General features: G+C 50.2%; 1 protein-coding gene across 1 annotated transcript; it reads left to right on the forward strand.

Moving 5' to 3' along the window:
* The first annotated feature begins 1,574 nt into the window (after nucleotides 1–1,574).
* On the forward strand, nucleotides 1,575–20,896 carry LOC109767192 (uncharacterized). The gene is made up of 14 exons (XM_073497987.1): nucleotides 1,575–1,712; nucleotides 1,795–1,845; nucleotides 2,930–3,026; nucleotides 3,127–3,195; nucleotides 3,309–3,398; nucleotides 3,511–3,634; nucleotides 3,996–4,065; nucleotides 4,157–4,198; nucleotides 4,964–5,080; nucleotides 5,160–5,231; nucleotides 5,343–5,816; nucleotides 5,932–6,011; nucleotides 19,230–19,561; nucleotides 20,435–20,896. Exons 1-13 carry the CDS (start codon nucleotides 1,710–1,712, stop codon nucleotides 19,540–19,542), a joined length of 1,602 nt encoding a protein of 533 aa, XP_073354088.1. The 5' UTR covers nucleotides 1,575–1,709; the 3' UTR covers nucleotides 19,543–19,561; nucleotides 20,435–20,896.
* Nucleotides 20,897–23,329: the final 2,433 nt, after the last annotated feature.

Consider the following 23,329-nt stretch of genomic DNA (forward strand, 5'->3'; position numbering starts at 1 on the left):
GACATGATGAAACACGGCGCTAGATGTGTCCTAACGCGGTACTACACGATACCGGCGAAGGGGGGAGCATCCGGGATAGTTTTCCCGATGTCTGGCATTTTTGGACAAATGAAACGAAGGGAAAAGGTTGCATGTTCGCTATGCTAGGGGCATGCGACAGATGAACGGACCGCGTATCCGGATTCGTCTCGTCGTTCTGAGCAACTTTCATGTATAAATTTTTTTCATCCGAGTTACGATTATTTTTCTATGATATATTAAAGTATTAACAATATTCTGAAATTATTATTAATTATTAAATTCGACAGAAATGAATAATGATGTCAGCATGTTGTCAGAGTGATGTCAACAGTCAACTTTGACCTGTTGACCAGTCAAACTGACAGAGGGGTCCCACTGTCATAGACTGATAGCTAATTAACTTAGTGAGCTAGTTAATTAGACAGGTTAATTAAGTTAAGTTAATTAACCTAAATTAGTTAAGTTAATTAATTCGTTAACTAAGTAATTAATCTGTTTAATTAATTTTAATTCCTTTTTTGGGTGGGGGGGCTAGGCCCACATGTCATTGGCCCAGTGTGGCGGGGCCCATTCGTCATTGGCCCTAGGGGCCAATCGGGCGCTGGGCAGCGGCAAACGGGCACGGGCGCCAGGGCAGACGCCGGGCATCGTACCCGGGCGTGGCCAGCCGGGGCCGCGGCCACGGGCAACGACGGGACAAGGGGCGGGCGCACGCGAGATCGGGCGTGCGGACGCACGCAGGGGAGTCGGACGAAGGGGGCTCACCAGCCCTGTAGAGGTGCAAAGGCGCGCTCGGGGGAGGGCTGGAGTAGCGGGGCGACGGCGCGCGACGGCGACGATGTCCAGCTCGGGGAGGGAGTAGCGCGAGGGAGAGGCGGGGACGGGGCGGTCCGGCGGTGACGGGCGGCGCCGACGACGGGCGCCGGGGAGAGGCGGCGGGGTCGGGAGGCTCCGGCAAGGGGGGCCCTGTGCGACGGTGGCGTCGGGGACGCAGCGGGGGGGAAGGGGGAACGGCCCGATCCAGATCGGATTGGGAGAGGGAGAGCGAGAGAGAGAGTCATGGGGGAGTGGGGCGATCTGTCCAGATATTTTGGGTGCGTGGGGGGATAAGGGAGAGGGAGAGGTGGGCCGGCCAGGTGGTCTGGTGGTCCAGCTGGGCCACGGTCCAGTGGGGGAAGGGGCTTCTCTCTTTTACTGTTTTTTTCCTTCTCCTTTTCTTTTATTTATTTTTGTCTTTTTTTTACTTGCTTTAAACTTGAATTTGGAACCGACTTTGAACCAACGCGAGCCTAACACGGTAATCGTGATGACGTGGCATCATTAGCATGAGATTACTGTAGCATAATTATCCGGGCGGTATAGTGACGAAGGTAGACGAGCGAAACAACTTTTCTCGAGAGAGAAAACCTTAACTTTTTAGGTAGTAGAAGAAATAATAGAGATAAAACACCGGTTGTCAAAAGAAAAAAAGAGATAAAACACCGTATGGCCTTCCCCCCTCCCCCCCTCTAAAAAAACACATACACACCGTCTGTTCACTTGACAGTGCAGAAGCCTTCTTTGATCAAGCGTCTCCTGGCTTATTGGCGAAGCCCCCCAAAAGCCCCCGTCTTCTCTATAAGTAGCGCATTAACACCTTTCTCCCCCTTTCCTCTCCCCCGTCCCTCACAAAAGTCCGCAGGAGCGAAATGGTGAGCTCCTTGCTCCTTCCGTATATCTGGCGTTGCTTGCGGGGTGGGTGCGTGCTAACTAAGCAAAGCGTGATCGATGCAGGCGGAGCGGGGCGATAATATGGAGGCAGAGACGATGCCGGGTGATTCGCTAGTAAGCTTCTCTCCCGATTTCGCTAGGGTTTGGCCGGAATCACCTGCATTGGTTCGATTTCACTCGATTTTCGTCCGATTTGGAGGATGCGTTGCTTGCGGGGTGCGTGTGTGGTAAGCGAAGCACCTTGTGATCGGTGTATGTGGAGGTGGGGGTGTGGGGGAAGGGGGAGGGGCGGAGTGGGAGGTCTGGAGAAGAAGGAGGAGGAGGCAGTCGGTGCTGCGTGATTCACTTCTCTCAGTCCACCCCCCCTCCCCCCAAAATTTCGCTAGGGTTTGCCGTATTGTTACTCGGATTGGGTCGATTTCCCTCAATTTCGTATCTGATTTTGGGGGGAGGCCGGGAGGTCTCGAGGAGGAGGAGGCAGACGGGGTTGGGTGATTCACTTCTCTTAGTCCTCCCAATTTCGCTAGGGTTTGGCGTAGCGTTACTTGCATTTGCTCGATTTCACTCAATTTTGTACCTGATTTGGAGGATTACATGTGCTGACTGCTGACTAGGAGGAGTATCTAACTATTTCTGTGGTTTCCAAATCACAGCATCGGGGAGTTGTTCACCTGATCTCCCAATCGTGTGCTTACTTCCGTTTTTCCAAATTCGTGTGGAGCAGCTTCACAAAAATTATGTCATTCGAGTTTGATTCAGACTGACATGATTTTTGCTGTCGTTTCAATGTCTAAGTGTGGAGTATTGTTGTACAGTACCATTTATTGACCATTTCCATGTGCCACCCCGTGAACTTTCTTAATACAGTGTTCTGCCTTCAGGAAGTATATATTGTTACTCCCTCCGTTCCATAATTATTATTGTGGTTTTAGTTCAACTATAAATATGGAGGAGGGAGTAGTTTACAACTCAGTAAACATTTCTTGGAACCAATCGAAACCAACATTAGCTTCCTTGTGACACATATTTTCTAGTTGGACTTTGACAAATAATTCTGATGGAGTACGGTAGATAGTTTTTGTCTCATTCTCCAATTGCGATGTTTTGTTCGCTGTTCACTAAGCCACAACATAGTGTATAGTCTTTTGTTTCCTGTGTAGTTACTTTAAATAACATCGTCGATATGTTACCCAAACAGGCAATGAATTTGCTCCGAATTGCCATATACAACATCAGCTACATCAGAGGCCTATTCCCTGAGAATTGTTTCATTGTCAAGTCTATCCCAGATATAGGTCAGCATTGCTCATCGTTTGAGCTAATACCTAAATGCAAAATCTGCAGTTAATGTAAAGTTTATTAGCTCAGAGCCTCACATAACATTTTATTTTGCAGGAATTGAGATTCAGATGCTCATGCACATTGATCCTGAGATTAGGAGGTTCATTGATCTGCTGGAAAAGGGTAAAAACTGCGCTAGGCAACTTCAGCTCATTCTTTATTTTACTGTTTTTATGATTGTATGCTTTACATTGCTTTTCCAATTTGGTTCTTATTGAATCTGTGATAAAAAATAGGTGTTTATGATGCGTTACAAAAGAATTATCTCAAGACCCTTCTACTTTGCATATGTGAGGAGGAAGGGGAAATTATTGAGGAGTATGCCTGTGAGTATCACAGTTTAGAGTTTGCTAATGTTTTTCTTTTTGTGAAAACAGAGCATGACTGATGGGTCATTTGTCCAATAGTTGCTTATTATTTGTCATAATTGGCATGCAGTTTCATTTAGGTATCCAAACTTGAATCGTGAAGATGTTGTTATGGAAGTGAATCTCACCGGGAATGAAAAAAATGGCATTAAATTCAAGTCAAATGCCGCAGAAGTCACTCCTGATCACATGAGGTGTTATTTGCATATCCCTTTTGGATGCTATGATATTTTTCTTGTTTGTATTTTGTGCTCCTTGCCACTTAGTTATAGGTTGTGGGATTTGTACTTCCATGTAGTTGTGGCCTTCATATAGAAGTAGTGTGGTGTATAAGGTAATGTCAGAAAGTGGAGACATGAAGGAGTTCAGTATTCCATTTCTCTCTACATTATGACCTCGCTTTTTACTAACTTCTGGCAACTGTTATATACCAGTTCAATTTAGTGTAGAAACCGGGTGTTATAAGTTGGTGTTACTCAATTTTTTTAAAGCAGTTGTTCATTTACAAAACTTTGGTACACAACAGTGTGATGATGCCAATGATCTCTTTTTCAGGAGTGTTGCTTGTAAATTAATCAGAACTCTTGTTTCCCTCATGAGCACCTTGGAAGAATTGCCAGACAAGGTAATTATTGTCACTAATTTTATTAGATTGTGCTGATTTGATGTTGTAGTTTGATTGTGCTGATTTGATGCTGCCGTTTGTTTTGGTTTAGTTCAAGATCCAGATGAAGCTGCTATACTATGATGATGAGACAGTAAGTGTACCATTTTGGTATAGTTATGTACTGAATCATATTAAAACTTGCATCCACCATTGTGTTTGGATTGGCTGGGAAGCACACAAAAATAGTTGCCTGAAGTTTCACTTCCTAGGACATCTCACTAAATTCATTTCGTTAGTTGCACCTTTTCAATTCATTATCTTTGAGTGATCAAGGGCAAGTGCCTCTCAAACTACAATTTTGTTTTCACTTTTGTGTTGTCACGTTAACAGTCAATGTTCAATAGTCGATACTCAGTAACAGTAAATACTGACCTGAGGAAACACCCTATCATTTGGATATATACTTATAAAGTTATAATGTCGTGGAGTAAGACTCGTAGTTTTACTGTAGCATACAGTATCATGTGGAAATAAGATATTTCATAACTAATTGCCTTGTTAGATTGGTTTGTCTCCATCCTGATATATTCCACATAGTAGTGACTGTCGACAGAATGGCCTTTGTATTGATATTGGGCCAAACGGATTGATTATAAACTATAGACATACATATGCAAACAAAATCCTATAGAAAGAAGAAATTGCACAGCTAACTCTGACACTTGACATCAAGTTTCATTAAATACAGAGATTGTTTCTTAGAGTGAGTCAGGTCACTAGTAAAATAGGATCAGCACTGTATTGATTCTGAATGAACTATAACCTAGTTCTCTTGCTTCTGCAAAAAAGGATTTAACAATTGCATATTCCATACAACTTTGTTGGTGAAAGTTAACATATTTTTCTATGTTCACAGCCAGAAAATTATGATGCCCCCCCTTTTGAGTGCTGTACTGGTGTTGTCGGGAATAATAAGCCCTTGCAGATGGAGGTTGGGGGTGCCAATAAGGAGGACCCCGTTTTAGCTTTGAAGGTAGATGGTCATTTTAGCCAAAATATTTCTCCATATATTCATTTGAATCTGTTACTCATTGTTTTGTTATTCTGTGCAGATTAATACTGAAGATAGCAATATAAGCTTAATAACTAATTCAAAGCAACCTGAATGCTTATCGCGGTGTGAGGTAATGATGTGAGGGTTGATTAGTACATTGTCTTAATTTTCTCCCTGAGCTTTATCTTATCTAAAATATAAATTTGAGCTTTATCTTTTCTGAAATATAAAATTCTATTAGGAAAGTCTTGTCAGAAGATTTGAGCTCTGTTGCATATCTAAAAGACGGCCAATGTTTCACTTGGACTCTGGTGCATCATTCCACATATGCAATAACAAATCTTATATGAAGAATTTGAAGCCTATTCCCAAGGAAGAACAGGAGCCAGTTTTTCTTGCAGATGAGGTGGAGTGTGTTGCAGAGGAAATAGGATCTGTTGCTTTTGAGAATATAAATCTGAGCCAAGTGTTGTATATACCAGATATTGCTTTCAGTGTATTCTCTGTGGGACAGCTGGATCAGCAAGGGTTGCTTATTTCAATTACTAGTAGCTTGTTCCAGATCACTGACGTAGATAATGCAATTATCATTGGAGAAGGCTATACGGATACGCAATGTAAAGACTATGTGTTTAGGGGCATCAACTGGGTACAACCAGACCCTGAACCTGAAGAGATAGCTGGTGTGAACCTTCCACGGAAGCAAGGTTATGAGGTATAAACTCTCTTATTTCTTGCTCTTCGCATCATATATCTTTTTTCAGCCAGTCATTATTACAGGTCTTAATATCTCATATTTTTTCCTAACTTGGTAATTAATGCATATGCAGGAGTGGATTTTTGATACTTGCTCTGCATGCCACATGACTTGCAAAAAAGAGCTTTTGGCCAATATTAGACCTTGCAAGGAAGTCTATGTGACGCCCCCGATTTGACTGTACACTAACCATGCACGCAAATGTGTACGATCAAGGTCAGGGACTCACGGGAAGATATCACAACACAACTCTACAACATAAATAAGTCATACAAGCATCATAATACAAACCAGGGGCCTCGAGGGCTCGAATACAATTGCTCGATCACAGACGAGTCAGCAGGAGCAACAATATCTGAGTACAGACATAAGTTAAACAAGTTTGCCTTAAGAAGGCTAGCACAAACTGGGGTACAGATCGAACGAGGCGCAGGCCTCCTACCTGGGATCCTCCTAACTACTCCAGGTCGTCGTCAGCGGCCTGCACGTAGTAGTAGGCACCTCCGGTGTCGTAGGTGTCGTCGTCGATGATGGCGTCTGGCTCCTGGACTCCAACATCTGGTTGCGACAACCAGATAGGAAGGAAAGGGGGAAAAGAGGGGGAAAGGCAACCGTGAGTACTCATCCAAAGTACTCGCAAGCAAGGAGCTACACTACATATGCATGGGTATATGTGTAAAGGGGCGTATCAGTGGACTGAACTGCAGAATGCCAGAATAAAAGGGGAATAGCTAGTCCTGTCGAAGACTACGCTTCTGGTCATCTCCATCTTGCAGCAGGTAGAAGAGAGTAGATTGAAGTCCTCCAAGTAGCATCGCATAGCATAATCCTACCCGGCGATCCCCTCCTCGTCGCCCTGTTAGAGAGCGATCACCGGTTTGTATCTGGCACTTGGAAAGGTGTATTTTATTCAGTATCCAGTTCTAGTTGTCATAAGGTCAAGGTACAACTCCGGGTCGTCCTTTTACCGAGGGACACGGCTATTCGAATAGATAAACTTCCCTGCAGGGGTGCACCACATAACCCAACACGCTCGATCCCATTTGGCCAGACACACTTTTCTGGGTCATGCCCGGCCTCGTAAGATCAACACGTCGCAGCCCCACCTAGGCTCAACAGAGAGGTCAGCACGCCGGTCTAAACCTATGCGCGCAGGGGTCTGGGCCCATCGCCCTATGCACACCTGCACGTTGCGTACGCGGCCGGAAGCAGACCTAGCCCCCTTAATACAAGCGCGAGCTTACGGTCCAATGCGGCGCGCGCCACTCAGTTGCTGACGTCAAAAGAGCTTCGGCTGATACCACGACGTCGGGATACCCATAACTACTCCCACGTAGATGGTTAGTGCGTATAGACCAAATGGCCAGACTCAGATCAAATACCAAGATCTCGTTAAGCGTGTTAAGTAACCGCGAACGCCGACCAGGGCCAGGCCCACCTCTCACCTAGGCAGTCTCAACCTGCCCTGTCGCTCCGCCACAAAGAACCACTCGCGGGTACTCCTACGAGCCGACCCGACTTTAGTCATCTCATGTGCCATGTATATAATATATAGGTGATCACGGCCCGATAGTATAGCACAGCAGACGGAACAAGAATGTAGGGCACTGATGGAAAACTAGCATCCTATACTAAGCATGTAGGATTGCAGGTAAAGGTAACAACAGTAGTAGCAAGGATAGGCTATGCATCAGGATAGGATATCGGAAAGCAGTAACATACTACACTACTCTAATGCAAGCAGTATAGAGAAGCATAGGCGATATCTGGTGATCAAGGGGGGGCTTGCCTGGTTGCTCTGGCAAGTAGGAGGGGTCGTCGACTCCGTAGTCGAACTGGGCAGCAGCAATGTCGGTCTCGTAGTCTACCGGAGAGAAGAGGGGGGAAGAAACAGTAAATACAATGCAAACATAAGCATGACGATGCGTGACATGAAAATGAGCGGTGCTAGAGGTGTCCTAACGCGACAGCAGGTGGTACCGGTGAAGGGGGGGAACATCCGGGAGGTATTCCCGATGTTTCGCGTTTTCGGACAGACGGACCGGAGGGGGAAAGTTGCTAGTTCGATAGGTTAGGGAGGTGTGGTGGACGAACGGACTCCGTATTCGGATTCGTCTCGTCGTTCTGAGCAACTTTCATATAGAAAACATTTTCATCCGAGTTACGGTTTAAAAGATATGAGTTTTCAAAGTTTATTTGAATTTGTGGAATTATTTGAATTAAGCAAAAATGAATTATGACGTCAGCATGAGGCAATGCTGACGTCAGTAGGTCAACAGGTCGGCTGACAAGTCAAACCAGACAGGTGGGTCCAGTGGGACCCACATGTCAGCCTCTGTTAGTCTAATGTTAATTTAAACTAAACTAACAGTCTAATTAGAGCGGTGGGCCCCATATGTCAGTGAGTGATTAGTTAATCTAATTATTTTTATTTATAAAACATTTTTCTTTTTCTTTTTATTTTTTTAATTTTGCGGCGGGGCCCGCATGTCAGTGGCTGGGCCTGCCCAGTCAGCAGTTGACTGGGTGAACCCAGTCAACTGGGACCCACGGGGCCCACTGGCAGTGGCACTGGGGTGGCCCCAGGCCAGCCACGTCGGCAGCCGGCGCCGGAGCGACTCCGACGAGCCAAACGCGGCGGCGCGGCTCGGGAAGGGCGCGGGTTTCGCGCACAGGGGGTCTGCGGGGTTGTGGCTGGGCGCGTTCGATGCGGCTCGGCGCCGCGCGTCCAACGGTGGTGGCCGGAGTGGCTGGAACGGGCGGGGGCGAGCGCTTCGAGCTCGCCGGCGGCGAGGTGCTTCGGCCTGGGGCGGGTGCGGCGTTAGAGCGCGCGAGCGGCCGAACTAACTAGCTAGGCGGGTGCGGCATGATGCGGTCGAGCTAACGGGCCTACGCCCATGACCAATTGGTCACCGGAGACCCGCCGGCGACGAGCTCCGCGGCGCGGCGTTCGGGCGCGCGTGGGGAAGCAGCTAGGGGCGCGCGAGAGAGAAAGGACAGGGGAGGAGGGGGGAGGCTCACCGCGCGGCACACGGAGGCCGGTGAGAGGCTTAGGAGCAGCAGGTCGGCGCCGGGGAAGAAGGGGGGTCGCCGGCGTCCGAAGTTGAAGGCGAGCTCGGTGTGCTCGTTGTAGGGGCTCCGGTCTCCAATGGGCTGCACCAGACGAAGCAGCGGGCGACGGCGATCCTTGGAGACAACGTGGGGCGGCGAGGTGGGCACGGTGGCCATGTGAACGACGGGAACGGCGGCGACCGCGTCGGGCGTGGGGAAGGAAAGAGCGGCGCGGATCTGGGGGGGGAAGAGAGAGGCGCAGGGGCCGAGACGAGAGCGGGGGCGAGTGGGAGAGAGGCCCGAGGAGGCGGGGGGAGCTGGCGTCCTTATCCTCCCCGTAGTCGGTGAGGGGGTGCGGCGGGGACTGCCCCTGTTCCGACCCCGGTCGGGGGAACAGGGAAGGGGGGGCGAGTGGGAGAGGTGGGCTGGACCGGGGGTCGGCCCAGTTGGGCCAGGGGTGCTGTGGGGGGGGGCCTTCTCCTTTTTCTTTTTCTTTGTCTGTGTTCTTTTGCATTTTCTTTTTATTTGTTTATTTTCTTTTCTGTTTTATTTCATTTAAAAGTATTTAGGTATTTTATAAAAATGTGTTTTCTCCACCATAATTACCAGTGTATTATTTGGCACCCACCGAACATTTTTGTTTAAATTTTTGAAAACTTTTATTTTCCACTTTAATTTTAATTGAAGTTTGAATTAGGAGTTTGAAAAGAAATGTGTTTCAAATGTGATCAAGCCCTGTTTAGCAACATGATTAGCTTAATCACAGAGGGTTACTGTAGCATGATTCTCGGGGTGTTACAAATCTCCTCCACTACAAGAAATCTCGTCCCGAGATTTAGGAGGTAGAAGGAAACAGTGCGGGGTATTCTTCGCGCAGATGATCCTCTCGTTCCCAAGTGGCCTCATCTTCAGAATGGTGCGACCACTGGACTTTGAGAAACTTGATCGCCTTCTGACGTGTGCGGCGTTCAGCTTGGTCGAGAATGCGGACCGGATGCTCCTTATAGGAGAGGTCTTGCTGCAATTCGAGCACTTCATGATCCACAGCTCGGATTGGATCCTTGAAGCAACGGCGGAGCTATGACACATGGAACACATCGTGAACCTGAGAAAGGTTCGGCGGTAGCTCCAGTTGGTATGCCACTTTTCCACGCCTTTCGAGAATAGTGAATGGGCCAATATAGCGAGGAGCTAGTTTGCCCTTGATCCCGAAGCGGTGAGCACCCTTCATAGGTGTGACTCGAAGATAAGCCTTTTCGCCAGGTTGATAGACCATGTCCTTATGATGACGGTCATACTGACTCTTCTGACGTGACTGAGCAGTCTTGAGATTCTCGCGAATAATGCGGACTTGTTCTTCGGCATCTTGGATAATATCCGGACCGAAGAGTGGACGTTCCCCAGTTTCTGACCAGTTCAGAGGGGTTCGGCACTTTCGTCCATATAACACTTCGAAGGGTGCCATCTTCAGACTAGCTTGATAGCTATTATTATAAGAGAACTCAGCATACGGGAGAGATTCCTCCCATTTCTTGCCAAAGGAAATAACACAAGCTCGAAGCATATCTTCGAGAACTTGGTTGACGCGTTCAACTTGCCCTTGCGACTGAGGATGAAACGCAGTACTGAATGACAGATGAGTTCCCATAGCTTCTTGGAAACTTGCCTAGAATCTTGAAGTGAATAAGCTACCACGGTCTGAGCTGATAACCAATGGAATACCGTGGAGTGAAACAATCCTGGACATATAGAGCGTTGCCAACTGGCTAGCAGTGATTGTTTCTTTGACTGCCAGGAAATGTGCAACTTTGGAAAGCCAGTCAATGACGACAAGAATAGCATCATTACCTTTCTGTGATTTGGGAAATCCAGTGACGAAGTCCATCTCAACATGGTCCCATTTCCATTCAGGAATAGAGATAGGTTGCAGAGTTCCAGCAGGCCTTTGATGTTCTGCTTTGATACGACGGCAAACGTCACACTCAGCAACATAACGAGCAATGGCTTGCTTCATATTAGACCACCAGAATCTCTGACGGATGTCTTGGTACATCTTCGTACTACCAGGATGGATACACAGAGGCGTATCATGAGCTTCTTTCATAACTTCCTGTGTCATATCCAGGTTTTTCTCTGCACATGGCACCACTAGGCGGCCCTTGAAGTATAAGGTGCCATCTTCAGCAATGGTGAAGAATGAGGGCTTCCCTTCTGCGAGATAGCGATTAATCTTGTGGGCTTCAGAGTCATACTTCTGTAGCCTTTTGATGCTGTCCTCGAGATCTGGTTTAGCAACTAGGGTATTGAGGGAACCCTGGGTAACAACGTGGAGGTTCACCTTGCCAAACGCCTTAGGAGGGGGAGAGAGTGCACCCGAAGGAACAATATGGAGGTTCAGCTTCCTGAATTCTTCAACAAGCGAGGGCTGAACTTTGTGAACCTGGAGGTGGTTGCAGTAAGACTTGCGGCTCAAGGCATCAGCCATTACATTAGCCTTGCCTGGCGTATAGGAAATACCCAAGTCAAAGTCTGCAACAAGCTCCATCCATCTCTGCTGACGGAGGTTCAGATCTGGCTGAGTAAACAGATACTTCAGGCTTTGGTGGTCAGTGAAGATCTCGCAACGATTACCGAGAAGGTAATGTCGCCACTGCTTCAACGCATGAATGACAGCAGCAAGTTCGAGGTCGTGAACTGGGTAGTTCTCTTCGTGAGGGCGCAATTGTCGAGAGGCATAAGCAATCACTTTGCGGTCTTGCATTAGGACACAGCCTAATCCTTGACGGGAAGCGTCGCAGTAAATGACGAAGTCCTTCTTAGTATCAGGTGGAGCTAGAACTGGGGCAGAAGTCAACTTGTCTTTGAGTGCCTGGAAACTTTCCTGACACTTGTCTGTCCATTGGAACTTGACACCCTTATGCAACAGGTTAGTCAGAGGCCTGGCGATCTTAGAGAAGTTCTCGACGAATCGACGGAAATAGCTGGCGAGACCGAGAAAACTTCTGACTTGCTTAACGTTCTTGGGAGGAGTCCAATCAAGAATAGCCTGAACTCGCTCGGGGTTGACGGCAATACCATCCTTAGAGATGACATGCCCAAGATAGGTTACTTCCGGTAGCCAGAATTCACATTTGGAGAACTTGGCATATAGTTGATGTTCTCGTAGCTTTTCCAGCACAAGTCGAAGATGTTCAGCATGTTCTTCTTCGTTCTTGGAAAATACCAGGATATCATCCAGATAAACCACGACGAACTTGTCGAGGTAATCCGTGAATATATAGTTCATCAGACAAGAGAAGGTGGCTGGAGCATTGGTCAAACCGAAAGACATGACAGTGTACTCGTATGAACCATAGCGAGTCACGAAGGCGGTCTTTGGGATATCCTCTTCGCGAACACGGATCTGGTGGTAGCCCAACCTCAAGTCGAGCTTAGAGAACACTGACGAACCCGCCAGTTGATCATACAGATCATTGATCCGAGGAAGAGGGTATTTATTCTGAATGGCAGCTTCGTTTATAGGACGGTAGTCTTGAACTAACCGGTTTGTCCCATCCTTCTTCTTGACAAAGAGGGAAGGTGCTCCCCAAGGAGAGCAACTTGGGCGAATGAATCCTTTGCGAAGAGATTTGTCGATTTCCTCCTTAAGCTCAAGGAGTTCATGCGGCGGCATTTTGTAGGGTCGCTTGGCTATAGGAGTGGTGCCTGGTTTCAAGTCGATGATGAATTCGACAGCTCTAGCAGGGGGAATCCCTGGAAGTTCTTTAGGGAAGACGTCGAGGAATTCACGCACGACGGGAATGTTTTCAATGCCCTCGAGTGGTGCAGCGTTCAATGCATTCAATGCATAGAGCCTTGCCTCGGCATTTTGCACCAGATTAGCTTGGTAAGCAACTATTTCATCTGAAGGGTGTAGCAGATGGACGGTCTTAGTGGTGCAAACTATAGAAGCAGTATGCGCTTTCAACCAATCCATACCCAAAATGAGGTCGATGTTAGACGTCTTCAGGATAATGGGAGAGGCATAGAATTCCAGCCCTTCGATTTCCACGGGGACATCGATGCCAACCAAGGAGGTTTGACACTGTCCCACGGGGGTTTTGACCAATACAGAGGTGTTCATCTCCTCACATTTAACGTCGTGCTTGTATGCAAAATCTTCTGACATGAATGAATGCGATGCACCTGTATCAAATAAAACGGATGCTGGTACTGAATTTACGAGGAGTGTACCCATCACAGTAGCAGGCTGGTCTTGAGCTTCGTTGAGATCAACGTGGTTGGCATGAGCTCAACCATAAGGCTTAGCATTGTTGTTGCGGGGCTGGTTGTTACCACGGCCCGTTGCTGGAAGGGCCAGTTGATTCTGATTCTGATTGCAGTCCCTGGCACGGTGACCTGGTTGCCCACACTTGTAGCACAGACCATTATTGGGAGTGGGAACAGGAGCTTGGGATGGTGGAGCTGGAAGCCTTGACTGCCTAGATGGTGGTGGAGGCAGACGAGGTGCAGCATATGTCTGCCTTGGGGCAGATGCATTTGGACGGTACATGCTGTTCGGGATCCATATCTTACGCTTCTGTGCGGGCGAGCCCGAAGATGAGCCCGTGTCACGGTTGCGCCTGTGAGAGCTCTGGTATTCCTGCAGACCAGTTTCGACATTGATGGCCTTGTTCACCAAGGTGGCGAAATCAGCAAAGTCATGCACTAGAAGTGCGAGCTTGATGTCAGCTTGAAGGCCATCACGGAACTTCTCCTGTCTGCGTGCATCAGTTGCAATGTCCTCTTCAGCATAGCGGGACAAGTCCAGAAACTCCCGCTGATAAGCTTCAACAGTTTTGTTGCCTTGGGTGAGGTTGCGGAACTCACGCTTCTTCCGGTCCATGACTCCTTGAGGAATGAAGCGGGCACGGAAAGCTGCTTGGAAGTCTAGCCATGTGATGATTGTTCCAGCTGGCAGAGTACGCCTGTGGCTGTCCCACCATTGAGCTGCGGGTCCCTTCAAGAAGAAGGAAGCAAAGGTGACATAGCTGGCAGGGGCTACATCAGCAGACTCCATCTCATAGGTGATGTCACGGAGCCAGTCATCAGCATCCAGAGGCTGAGTTGAGCTGCGGTAGATGGTTGGGTTGAGGCGTATGAAATCTTGAAGAGTCACTTGGGCTGGCTGCTGGTTCATATTGGGGCGAGGAAACTGAGCCATCATATTTTCCATGAACTGGCGGTTCAGTTCAAACTGTTGGATCATACCAGCCATGTACTCAGGTGGTGGTGGGGCATCGCCACCACGACCACGACCACCTGGTCTAACCATCCTGCTAATATATAACAGGGGTAGTTCAGCATTGAGAATATGTGCTAAGACAGAATCATTCATGATGAAACATGCATAACGAAAGGAGCACGATAGCTACTACATAGTAGTCGGCATAGCTTACAAAAGGGGTCATGCATAGAGTTCGGTACACAGAGTTCAGTACATAGACTAAAACATCACAGGCGGCACACAGGCTCGCGGCGAATGCATCTAACATTACAAGCAAGCCTACATCAGTCCCAAGAGGTACTGTGGAGGTAATCGTAGCCCGACAGCTGGTAGTGAGGCAACGGATAGCCCTCCACGTCAGCAGACTGGGGGCCGCGGATACTCAGGTGTAGAGCCCGACGCTCAGGTGGCAGAAGAGGACCAAGTGCGGGAGAGTAGCCTCCCACCTCTGGCCAACCGACACCGTGGGGCATCACGATCCTGGCTGGGTAGATCGCAGTACGCGGTACCTGTCCAGATCGGACAAAGGGGTGCAGCAGCGTCAGAGCACGGTAAAGGTGCTGACGGGTGGTGTACATCTCGTGGCGAAGAGCTCGGTTAGCTCGATCCAGCCCATCAGCATGCAGAACCAAGTGCTGATGGTAGAAGGGCTCTCGGGTGACAGTAGAGTAGGCAGCAGTATAGTATCCCTCCGCACCAACATCAGAGGCGATAGCAATGTGCCTGAAAGGGGAGGTGTTCAACTCCTGATACTCTCCACGAAGACGTGTCAGAGCAGCATAGGCAGCATCGTGGACAGCCATATCGATGGTCACACCAACACCATGTGCGGTGTGCAGCACAGTAGTGGAGTCATACTCCCGAGAGTAGAGGTGGACGATGGCACGGTACTGCTCCTGGTTAAAATCCTGGTACTCCTCGTAGACGGTGTACTCAGGGTGCCAGCGATAACCCAGATAGGTCATCATCTCAGCTAGCACCGCAGGTGATCCCGAGGCACCAATGGTCGTCGTGTGGCGAACGACCTGCCTCGTGGGTTCCATCTGAAAGCAAAGACGTTTCAAAGGAGTCAAATGACAGTGTGTGAATTGTTCAAAATACTATTCTAAGAAACAACTATGGCTTATCCAACATTGGGGTGAATGCGGTCACGGGATCCTAGTGTTAAAGTTAGTAATTTCGTTTAACCCGAGTAGAAGAGAGTTCAGAGTCCCAGAGTAAAGGTCAAGGAGTAAAAGATCCTAGTACCACCCAATGGCGACGTGGGCCCGTAAGACACACAACCATGTTAGTAAAAGTTTTGTAATGTCTAGACTCGACTTCGACCAAGGAGTGTGGAAAGGGGGATTCCTACAGGCAGTCGGCTCTGATACCAACTTGTGACGCCCCCGATTTGACCGTACACTAATCATGCACGCAAATGTGTACGATCAAGGTCAGCGACTCACGGGAAGATATCACAACACAACTCTACAACATAAATAAGTCATACAAGCATCATAATACAAGCCAGGGGCCTCGAGGGCTCGAATACAATTGCTCGATCACAGACGAGTCAGCGGGAGCAACAATATCTGAGTACAGACATAAGTTAAACAAGTTTGCCTTAAGAAGGCTATCACAAACTGGGGTACAGATCGAACGAGGCGCAGGCCTCCTGCCTGGGATCCTCCTAACTACTCCTGGTCGTCGTCAGCGGCCTGCACGTAGTAGTAGGCACCTCCGGTGTCGTAGGTGTCGTCGTCGACGGTGGCGTCTGGCTCCTGGACTCCAACATCTGGTTGCGACAACCAGATAGGAAGGAAAGGGGGAAAAGAGGGGGAAAGGCAACCGTGAGTACTCATCCAAAGTACTCGCAAGCAAGGAGCTACACTACATATGCATGGGTATATGTGTAAAGGGGCGTATCAGTGGACTGAACTGCAGAATGCCAGAATAAAAGGGGAATAGCTAGTCCTGTCGAAGACTACGCTTCTGGTCATCTCCATCTTGCAGCAGGTAGAAGAGAGTAGATTGAAGTCCTCCAAGTAGCATCGCATAGCATAATCCTACCCGGCGATCCCCTCCTCGTCGCCCTGTTAGAGAGCGATCACCGGTTTGTATCTGGCACTTGGAAAGGTGTATTTTATTCAGTATCCAGTTCTAGTTGTCATAAGGTCAAGGTACAACTCCGGGTCGTCCTTTTACCGAGGGACACGGCTATTCGAATAGATAAACTTCCCTGCAGGGGTGCACCACATAACCCAACACGCTCGATCCCATTTGGCCGGACACACTTTTCTGGGTCATGCCCGGCCTCGTAAGATCAACACGTCGCAGCCCCACCTAGGCTCAACAGAGAGGTCAGCACGCCAGTCTAAACCTATGCGCGCAGGGGTCTGGGCCCATCGCCCTATGCACACCTGCACGTTGCGTACGCGGCCGGAAGCAGACCTAGCCCCCTTAATACAAGCGCGAGCTTACGGTCCAATGCGGCGCGCGCCACTCAGTTGCTGACGTCAAAAGAGCTTCGGCTGATACCACGACGTCGGGATACCCATAACTACTCCCACGTAGATGGTTAGTGCGTATAGACCAAATGGCCAGACTCAGATCAAATACCAAGATCTCGTTAAGCGTGTTAAGTAACCGCGAACGCCGACCAGGGCCAGGCCCACCTCTCACCTAGGCAGTCTCAACCTGCCCTGTCGCTCCGCCACAAAGAACCACTCGCGGGTACTCCTACGAGCCGACCCGACTTTAGTCATCTCATGTGCCATGTATATAATATATAGGTGATCACGGCCCGATAGTATAGCACAGCAGACGGAACAAGAATGTAGGGCCACTGATGGAAAACTAGCATCCTATACTAAGCATGTAGGATTGCAGGTAAAGGTAACAACAGTAGTAGCAAGGATAGGCTATGCATCAGGATAGGATATCGGAAAGCAGTAACATACTACACTACTCTAATGCAAGAAGTATAGAGAAGCATAGGCGATATCTGGTGATCAAGGGGGGGGCTTGCCTGGTTGCTCTGGCAAGTAGGAGGGGTCGTCGACTCCGTAGTCGAACTGGGCAGCAGCAGTGTCGGTCTCGTAGTCTACCGGAGAGAAGAGGGGGGAAGAAACAGTAAATACAATCCAAACATAAGCATGACGATGCGTGACATGAAAATGAGCGGTGCTAGGTGTGTCCTAATGCGACAGCAGGTGGTACCGGTGAAGGGGGGGAACATCCGGGAGGTATTCCCGATGTTTCGCGTTTTCGGACAGACGGACCGGAGGGGGAAAGTTGCTAGTTCGATAGGTTAGGGAGGTGTGGTGGACGAACGGACTGCGTATTCGGATTCGTCTCGTCGTTCTGAGCAACTTTCATATAGAAAACATTTTCATCCGAGTTACGGTTTAAAAGATATGAGTTTTCAAAGTTTATTTGAATTAAGCAAAAATGAATTATGACGTCAGCATGAGGCAATGCTGACGTCAGCAGGTCAACAGGTCGGCTGACAAGTCAAACCAGACAGGTGGGTCTAGTGGGACCCACATGTCAGCCTCTGTTAGTCTAATGTTAATTTAAACTAAACTAACAGTCTAATTAGAGGGGTGGGCCCCATATGTCAGTGAGTGATTAGTTAATCTAATTATTTTTATTTATAAAACATTTTTCTTTTTCTTTTCTTTTTTTAATTTTGCGGCGAGGCCCACATGTCAGTGGCTGGGCCTGCCCAGTCAGCAGTTGACTGGGTCAACCCAGTCTACTGGGACCCACGGGGCCCACTGGCAGTGGCACTGGGGTGGCCCCAGGCCAGCCACGTCGGCGGCCGGCGCCGGAGCGACTCCGACGAGCCAAACGCGGCGGCGCGGCTCGGGAAGGGCGCGGGTTTCGCGCACAGGGGGTCTGCGGGGTTGTGGCTGGGCGCGTTCGACGCGGCTCGGCGCCGCGCGTCCAACGGTGGTGGCCGGAGTGGCTGGAACGGGCGGGGGCGAGCGCTTCGAGCTCGCCGGCGGCGAGGTGCTTCGGCCTGGGGCGGGTGCGGCGTTAGAGCGCGCGAGCGGCCGAACTAACTAGCTAGGCGGGTGCGGCACGATACGGTCGAGCTAACGGGCCTACGCCCATGACCAATTGGTCACCGGAGACCCGCCGGCAACGAGCTCCGCGGCGCGGCGTTCGGGCGCGCGTGGGGAAGCAGCTAGGGGGCGCGCGAGAGAGAAAGGACAGGGGAGGAGGGGGGAGGCTCACCGCGCGGCACACGGAGGCCGGTGAGAGGCTTAGGAGCAGCAGGTCGGCGCCGGGGAAGAAGGGGGGTCGCCGGCGTCCGAAGTTGAAGACGAGCTCGGTGTGCTCGTTGTAGGGGCTCCGGTCTCCAACGGGCTGCACCAGACGAAGCAGCGGGCGACGGCGATCCTTGGAGACAACGTGGGGCGGCGAGGTGGGCACGGTGGCCGTGTGAACGACGGGAACGGCGGCGACCGCGTCGGGCGTGGGGAAGGAAAGAGCGGCGCGGATCTGGGGGGGGAAGAGAGAGGCGCAGGGGCCGAGAGGAGAACGGGGGCGAGTGGGAGAGAGGCCCGAGGAGGCGGGGGGAGCTGGCGTCCTTATCCTCCCCGTCGCCGGCGAGGGGGTGCGGCGGGGACTGCCCCTGTTCCGACCCCGGTCGGGGGAACAGGGAAGGGGGGGCGAGTGGGAGAGGTGGGCTGGGCCGGGGGTCGGCCCAGTTGGGCCAGGGGTGCTGTGGGGGGGGGGCCTTCTCCTTTTTCTTTTTCTTTGTCTGTGTTCTTTTGCATTTTCTTTTTATTTGTTTATTTTCTTTTCCGTTTTATTTCATTTAAAAGTATTTAGGTATTTTATAAAAATGTGTTTTCTCCACCATAATTACCAGTGTATTATTTGGCACCCACCGAACATTTTTGTTTAAATTTTTGAAAACTTTTATTTTCCACTTTAATTTTAATTGAAGTTTGAATTAGGAGTTTGAAAAGAAATGTGTTTCAAATGTGATCAAGCCCTGTTTAGCAACATGATTAGCTTAATCACAGAGGGTTACTGTAGCATGATTCTCGGGGTGTTACAGTCTATCAAACCCCAAAGGGTACTATATCGAGTACTCACAGTGGAGATATCAAAACTGAAAATCTTAATTTGTCAAAAGTTCTGTACTCCCCCAAGGCCACGAGATATCTTATATCAGTACCATTGCTTGAAAAAGAGGGTTATCGATTCACATTTTACCGGGGAAAGTGTGGTATAGTGTTCAAAGGTGCACTAAGACAGTGTGGCTCTGGAGCCAAAGACCCTAGAGATAACTTGTATTACTTGGTTGAATTCAACAGCAAGAAAAATATTCTTAACACAAAGAGGAGAAGGGAAGTCGAAGATGATTAGGAGACGTACATCCATTCTGGTAAGATTCTGGACCTATAAAACTCACAATTTTCTTTTTCCCGACTGTTATGTGGTATAAATGCTCATCAATGTATTTATTCGACCAATGGGGATAACCCATTTGTTTGGGACTTTGTTACTCTCAGTTATATAAATGATATAATCAATTTTCAAGGGGTGCTTCCTTTTTGTACTCATGCTCTTTGGGAAGATACTTGTTGCCCTAGGATCTAGTCGAATTTTGGGTGGGCATTTGTGTATCTATGCACCAGCTTGTTAAGAATACATTATTAAAATCAGTAAAACGCACCTAGATATATCTGACATGTTGATTATGGGATTAAGTATGTGCTTGTAAATGTTAGTTATGAATTGTGACCATTTACAATCTGTGAATGAAGAAAAAAAGGGTTATTGTACAGTATTGAACAGGAAATGCTGAAAGGGCAGCCAAACTTGTTTTGTTGCAGCTCGCAAATGGTTGTATTCTTTAACAAAACGTTTATAGGCAGTAGTTTTGTAGACAGATGGTTGTCAGTTGAACATTTCTTTAACTTTTGGAAGATCTGTCATGTTATTATGCCATCTGTCTGCCAAGGTCCCTTCAGTTATTGGTAAACTGAAGCTGTTGTTCTTCTTGCAATATTCTATACTTACATTCTAGGGAGCTGATTTAATACAATAGTACACATTTACCTGTGGTTTTTCCTATAAAGCTTAAGCTTATGAATGAACAGATACAATAGTACACATTTACCTGAAGTTTAATGTTCCATCTTGTCTGAATATTTTATGAATCAGGGTAAGATTTTCACCTAACTTGTAGTTTTTGTAGTACAAATCTGTTGCTAGTTTGGAGACCGAAAGAACATAATGCAATGCTGTTATGCAGGTGATACTTGTGCAGAGATGGGACTGTAGCGGTGTGCATACCTGGACAAGTCTCCTTCACTTCTGGTGGCTTCGAACTGCAAGCAGCTTGAGTAATGTAGAATGAAGCTTCAAAGGCAAAGCACGTTGTCGCATCTAGACAGTTGTCCTATTCGAATAGTTTCCTGAAAAAGGAAAGCTCACTTGGGTTGATCCCTCGGTAGTTTTACCCCCCTAAACATGTAAAATCGACACTGTTGTAGCCTCAGATTGCCACAACGCGATCAGAGAATGGGTGGTATTTTACCAAACGTAAGTGCCGTCGATGGGCCGGGAGAAAAAATTAACTCCGGATGATTAACGCTAGAAATCAGCAAAAATGCGTTTCTGTTCACGAGCTCAGATGCTGTCGATATCCCTGGCTTTGACTGTTGTGAGTTTCAGGAACTACTACTAGTACATATATATAGCATTCCCCGCTGTACTTACCTAGTCTGTATGCCCATTTTAATTGAAAATGCGCGACAGCTTTTACCGCTGGTACTGGTAGGTAACCGTTTCAACTGAGTAGGTAGCCTCTGCACCACCGCCTGGATCGTTCCTCGCACAGCTCCCTCTTCTTCTTGCGCAACGATCAGCGGCGGCAGTTTTCCATGGGCGCGCACGAACACTCGTGCGCCAACTCCCACATGCCACGTCTCCGGGCCAACCTTGAATTGGGAAAACCCTATCCTCGAAAAGAAAAACTTGGGAAAACCCTGAGATTGAATCAGCAATGGGGAGCAGGAATAAGCACAACCACTGAACCGCACTTGAGAGCTGGCCACTGGCTGGCGCAGAGGACGCGTGCATAAATCTGTATAGAAAGTTGGAGAAGGCGGCGGGGTCGAGGACGAGGAACGTGTTGCTGGTGCCTCCCCGGCACACCAGGTGCCCAGGTCGCTCACCATGTGGAACGTCTTCGCCGCCAACGGCACGGCGGCGCCCGCACTCCCCGCTCGTACCGTGATGCACGTACGCATCCGGCTTTCAGTGTCAGCTTGGGACACGCTAGTTAAAGCTGTCCATCCTTTCGATGCTAACTCAGAGCATCTCCGGCCGTTGGCCCCTCAGGGGGCGCCTAAAATCGCCGCCTCGAGGTGAGCCGGCGTAAAAAATGGCCCTGGGACGAGTTGGTCCCCAGTCGCCCGGCCCAGGACCGTCCCAGGCGCGTTTAAAAAAGGCAAAAATATAGCAAATTTCGATAAAGTTCGGCATATATTACATAATAGTCACGGATTTTTATTACATAATATATCTAATTAAAAAAGAAACGGGCTAAACGCGGAGTAGTCGTCGTCGTCGCCGTCATCGTCGTCGGGCTTCTCCTCCTTGACGCGGCCGTCCCTGGTGGACCCCTGACCGGCGTCGCCAACGCGAACTGGTGGCGGCGGCGCGTCGTCGTCGTCGCTGTCCTCGATGACGACGACTCCTCCTTCGCCGCGGCCCTGGCGGCGCTGCGTGAATCGCCGCAGGGCGGCGCACTGGCGCTCCCTCGCCATCTTCAGGGAGTCCACGCGCGCCCATTCCAGGGCCGCGTCGTCGTCGAGCTCGACGTCGCCGCCGTGCTCCGTCTTCACCGCGGGGAGGTCCGGCTCCGTCTTCACCGGCGCCAGCCCCGGCTCCGTCTTGGGCTTGACGAAGCGCGGAGGAGCCGACGAGGAGGCGCGTCGGCCGAGCGGCGTCTCCGCCGCGGGCTCGGCCTTGACGCCGAGCAGCGCCGGAGTGCCGGAGGAGTGCGAGGAAGAGCGCGAGGAGGAGGAAGAAGAGGAGGCGCCGAACCTCCTAGGCAACCATTGCCCGTCGCGTCGGCGGTGAGCCGTGGCCGTGGCTGCCGCCCTCGCCGGGGGGTATGCCAACGGCGGGTCGTTGCCGCCCTCGAGGTACGTCAGAACGCCCTCGAGGGTGCGGCTGGGGACACCCCACCACAGGTGGCGTCCCTCGCTGTTCTTCAGGCCGGCCACCACCGGTGCGCCGTTGGTGGACGCCATCCTCTGCTGTTGCCGGCGCTGGAAGTATGCCGTCCACGCCGCTTGGTTGTCGGCGGCGTACTCGGGGAGGGCGAGTTGGGCGTCGGTGAGGGAGGCGCGCACAACCTCGACCTCGTCGGCGAAGTAGGACGGTTTCGCCACGGTGTCGGGCAACGGGGGAATGGGCACTCCCCCGTTGCTGAGTCTCCACCCCGTCGGCCCGGCGCGCATGTCCGGCGGCGCCGGGATGTTCGCCTGGAACAGGAGCCAAGACTCCTGTTCGCGGAGCGAGCGGCGGCCGAAGCCGTTGGCCGCCGCCTCATCTCCGGGGAATCGCTCGGCCATCGGGAGAGGGAGGGAGGGAGAGGGAGGGCTCGACGGCGGCGCTCGGGAGAGGTAGAGCTCGGCGGCTAGGACTAGGGCTGGTGTGGCCAGAGGCGAGGGAGGCCACCGGCTTATATAGCCGCGCCGCGCCCGTGTGTACGCGTGCGAGGGAGGGCAGGCGTCGGCGCGCCGCCCCGTGACGCGCCGCCCGTGAGGAATCAATGGTAAAGCTGACCGGCGGCAGTCTTGCCATTGATTCCCCGCGGGAAACCGAGGCGTTGGGGGAAGGACGACGCGCGGTGTTGCTGACGCGCCGGGCCCGCGGCTCTTTCGCGCCAAAACCGCTCGCCCCGGCGGCCCCGAGCGCCCCCCAGCGCGTCGGGTTCGGCCTGGGTCCGCCGGCGCTAATTTTGGCCCAGGCCGGCAAAAATCGGGCTCCTGTGGCGCGACTGGGTCGATTTTTCGACGCCGGCGCGAAAAAATCACCTGGAAGGCCTTTCTACGAACGCGGCTGGAGATGCTCTCACAAAAACTTCCATATATCATCCTCAGCTTGCTCTCGGCTTCCACTCACCCGAAAATGC

The sequence above is a fragment of the Aegilops tauschii genome, chromosome 5, assembly GCF_002575655.3.
Source record: "Aegilops tauschii subsp. strangulata cultivar AL8/78 chromosome 5, Aet v6.0, whole genome shotgun sequence".
In the NCBI taxonomy this organism is placed as follows: Eukaryota; Viridiplantae; Streptophyta; class Magnoliopsida; order Poales; family Poaceae; genus Aegilops; species Aegilops tauschii.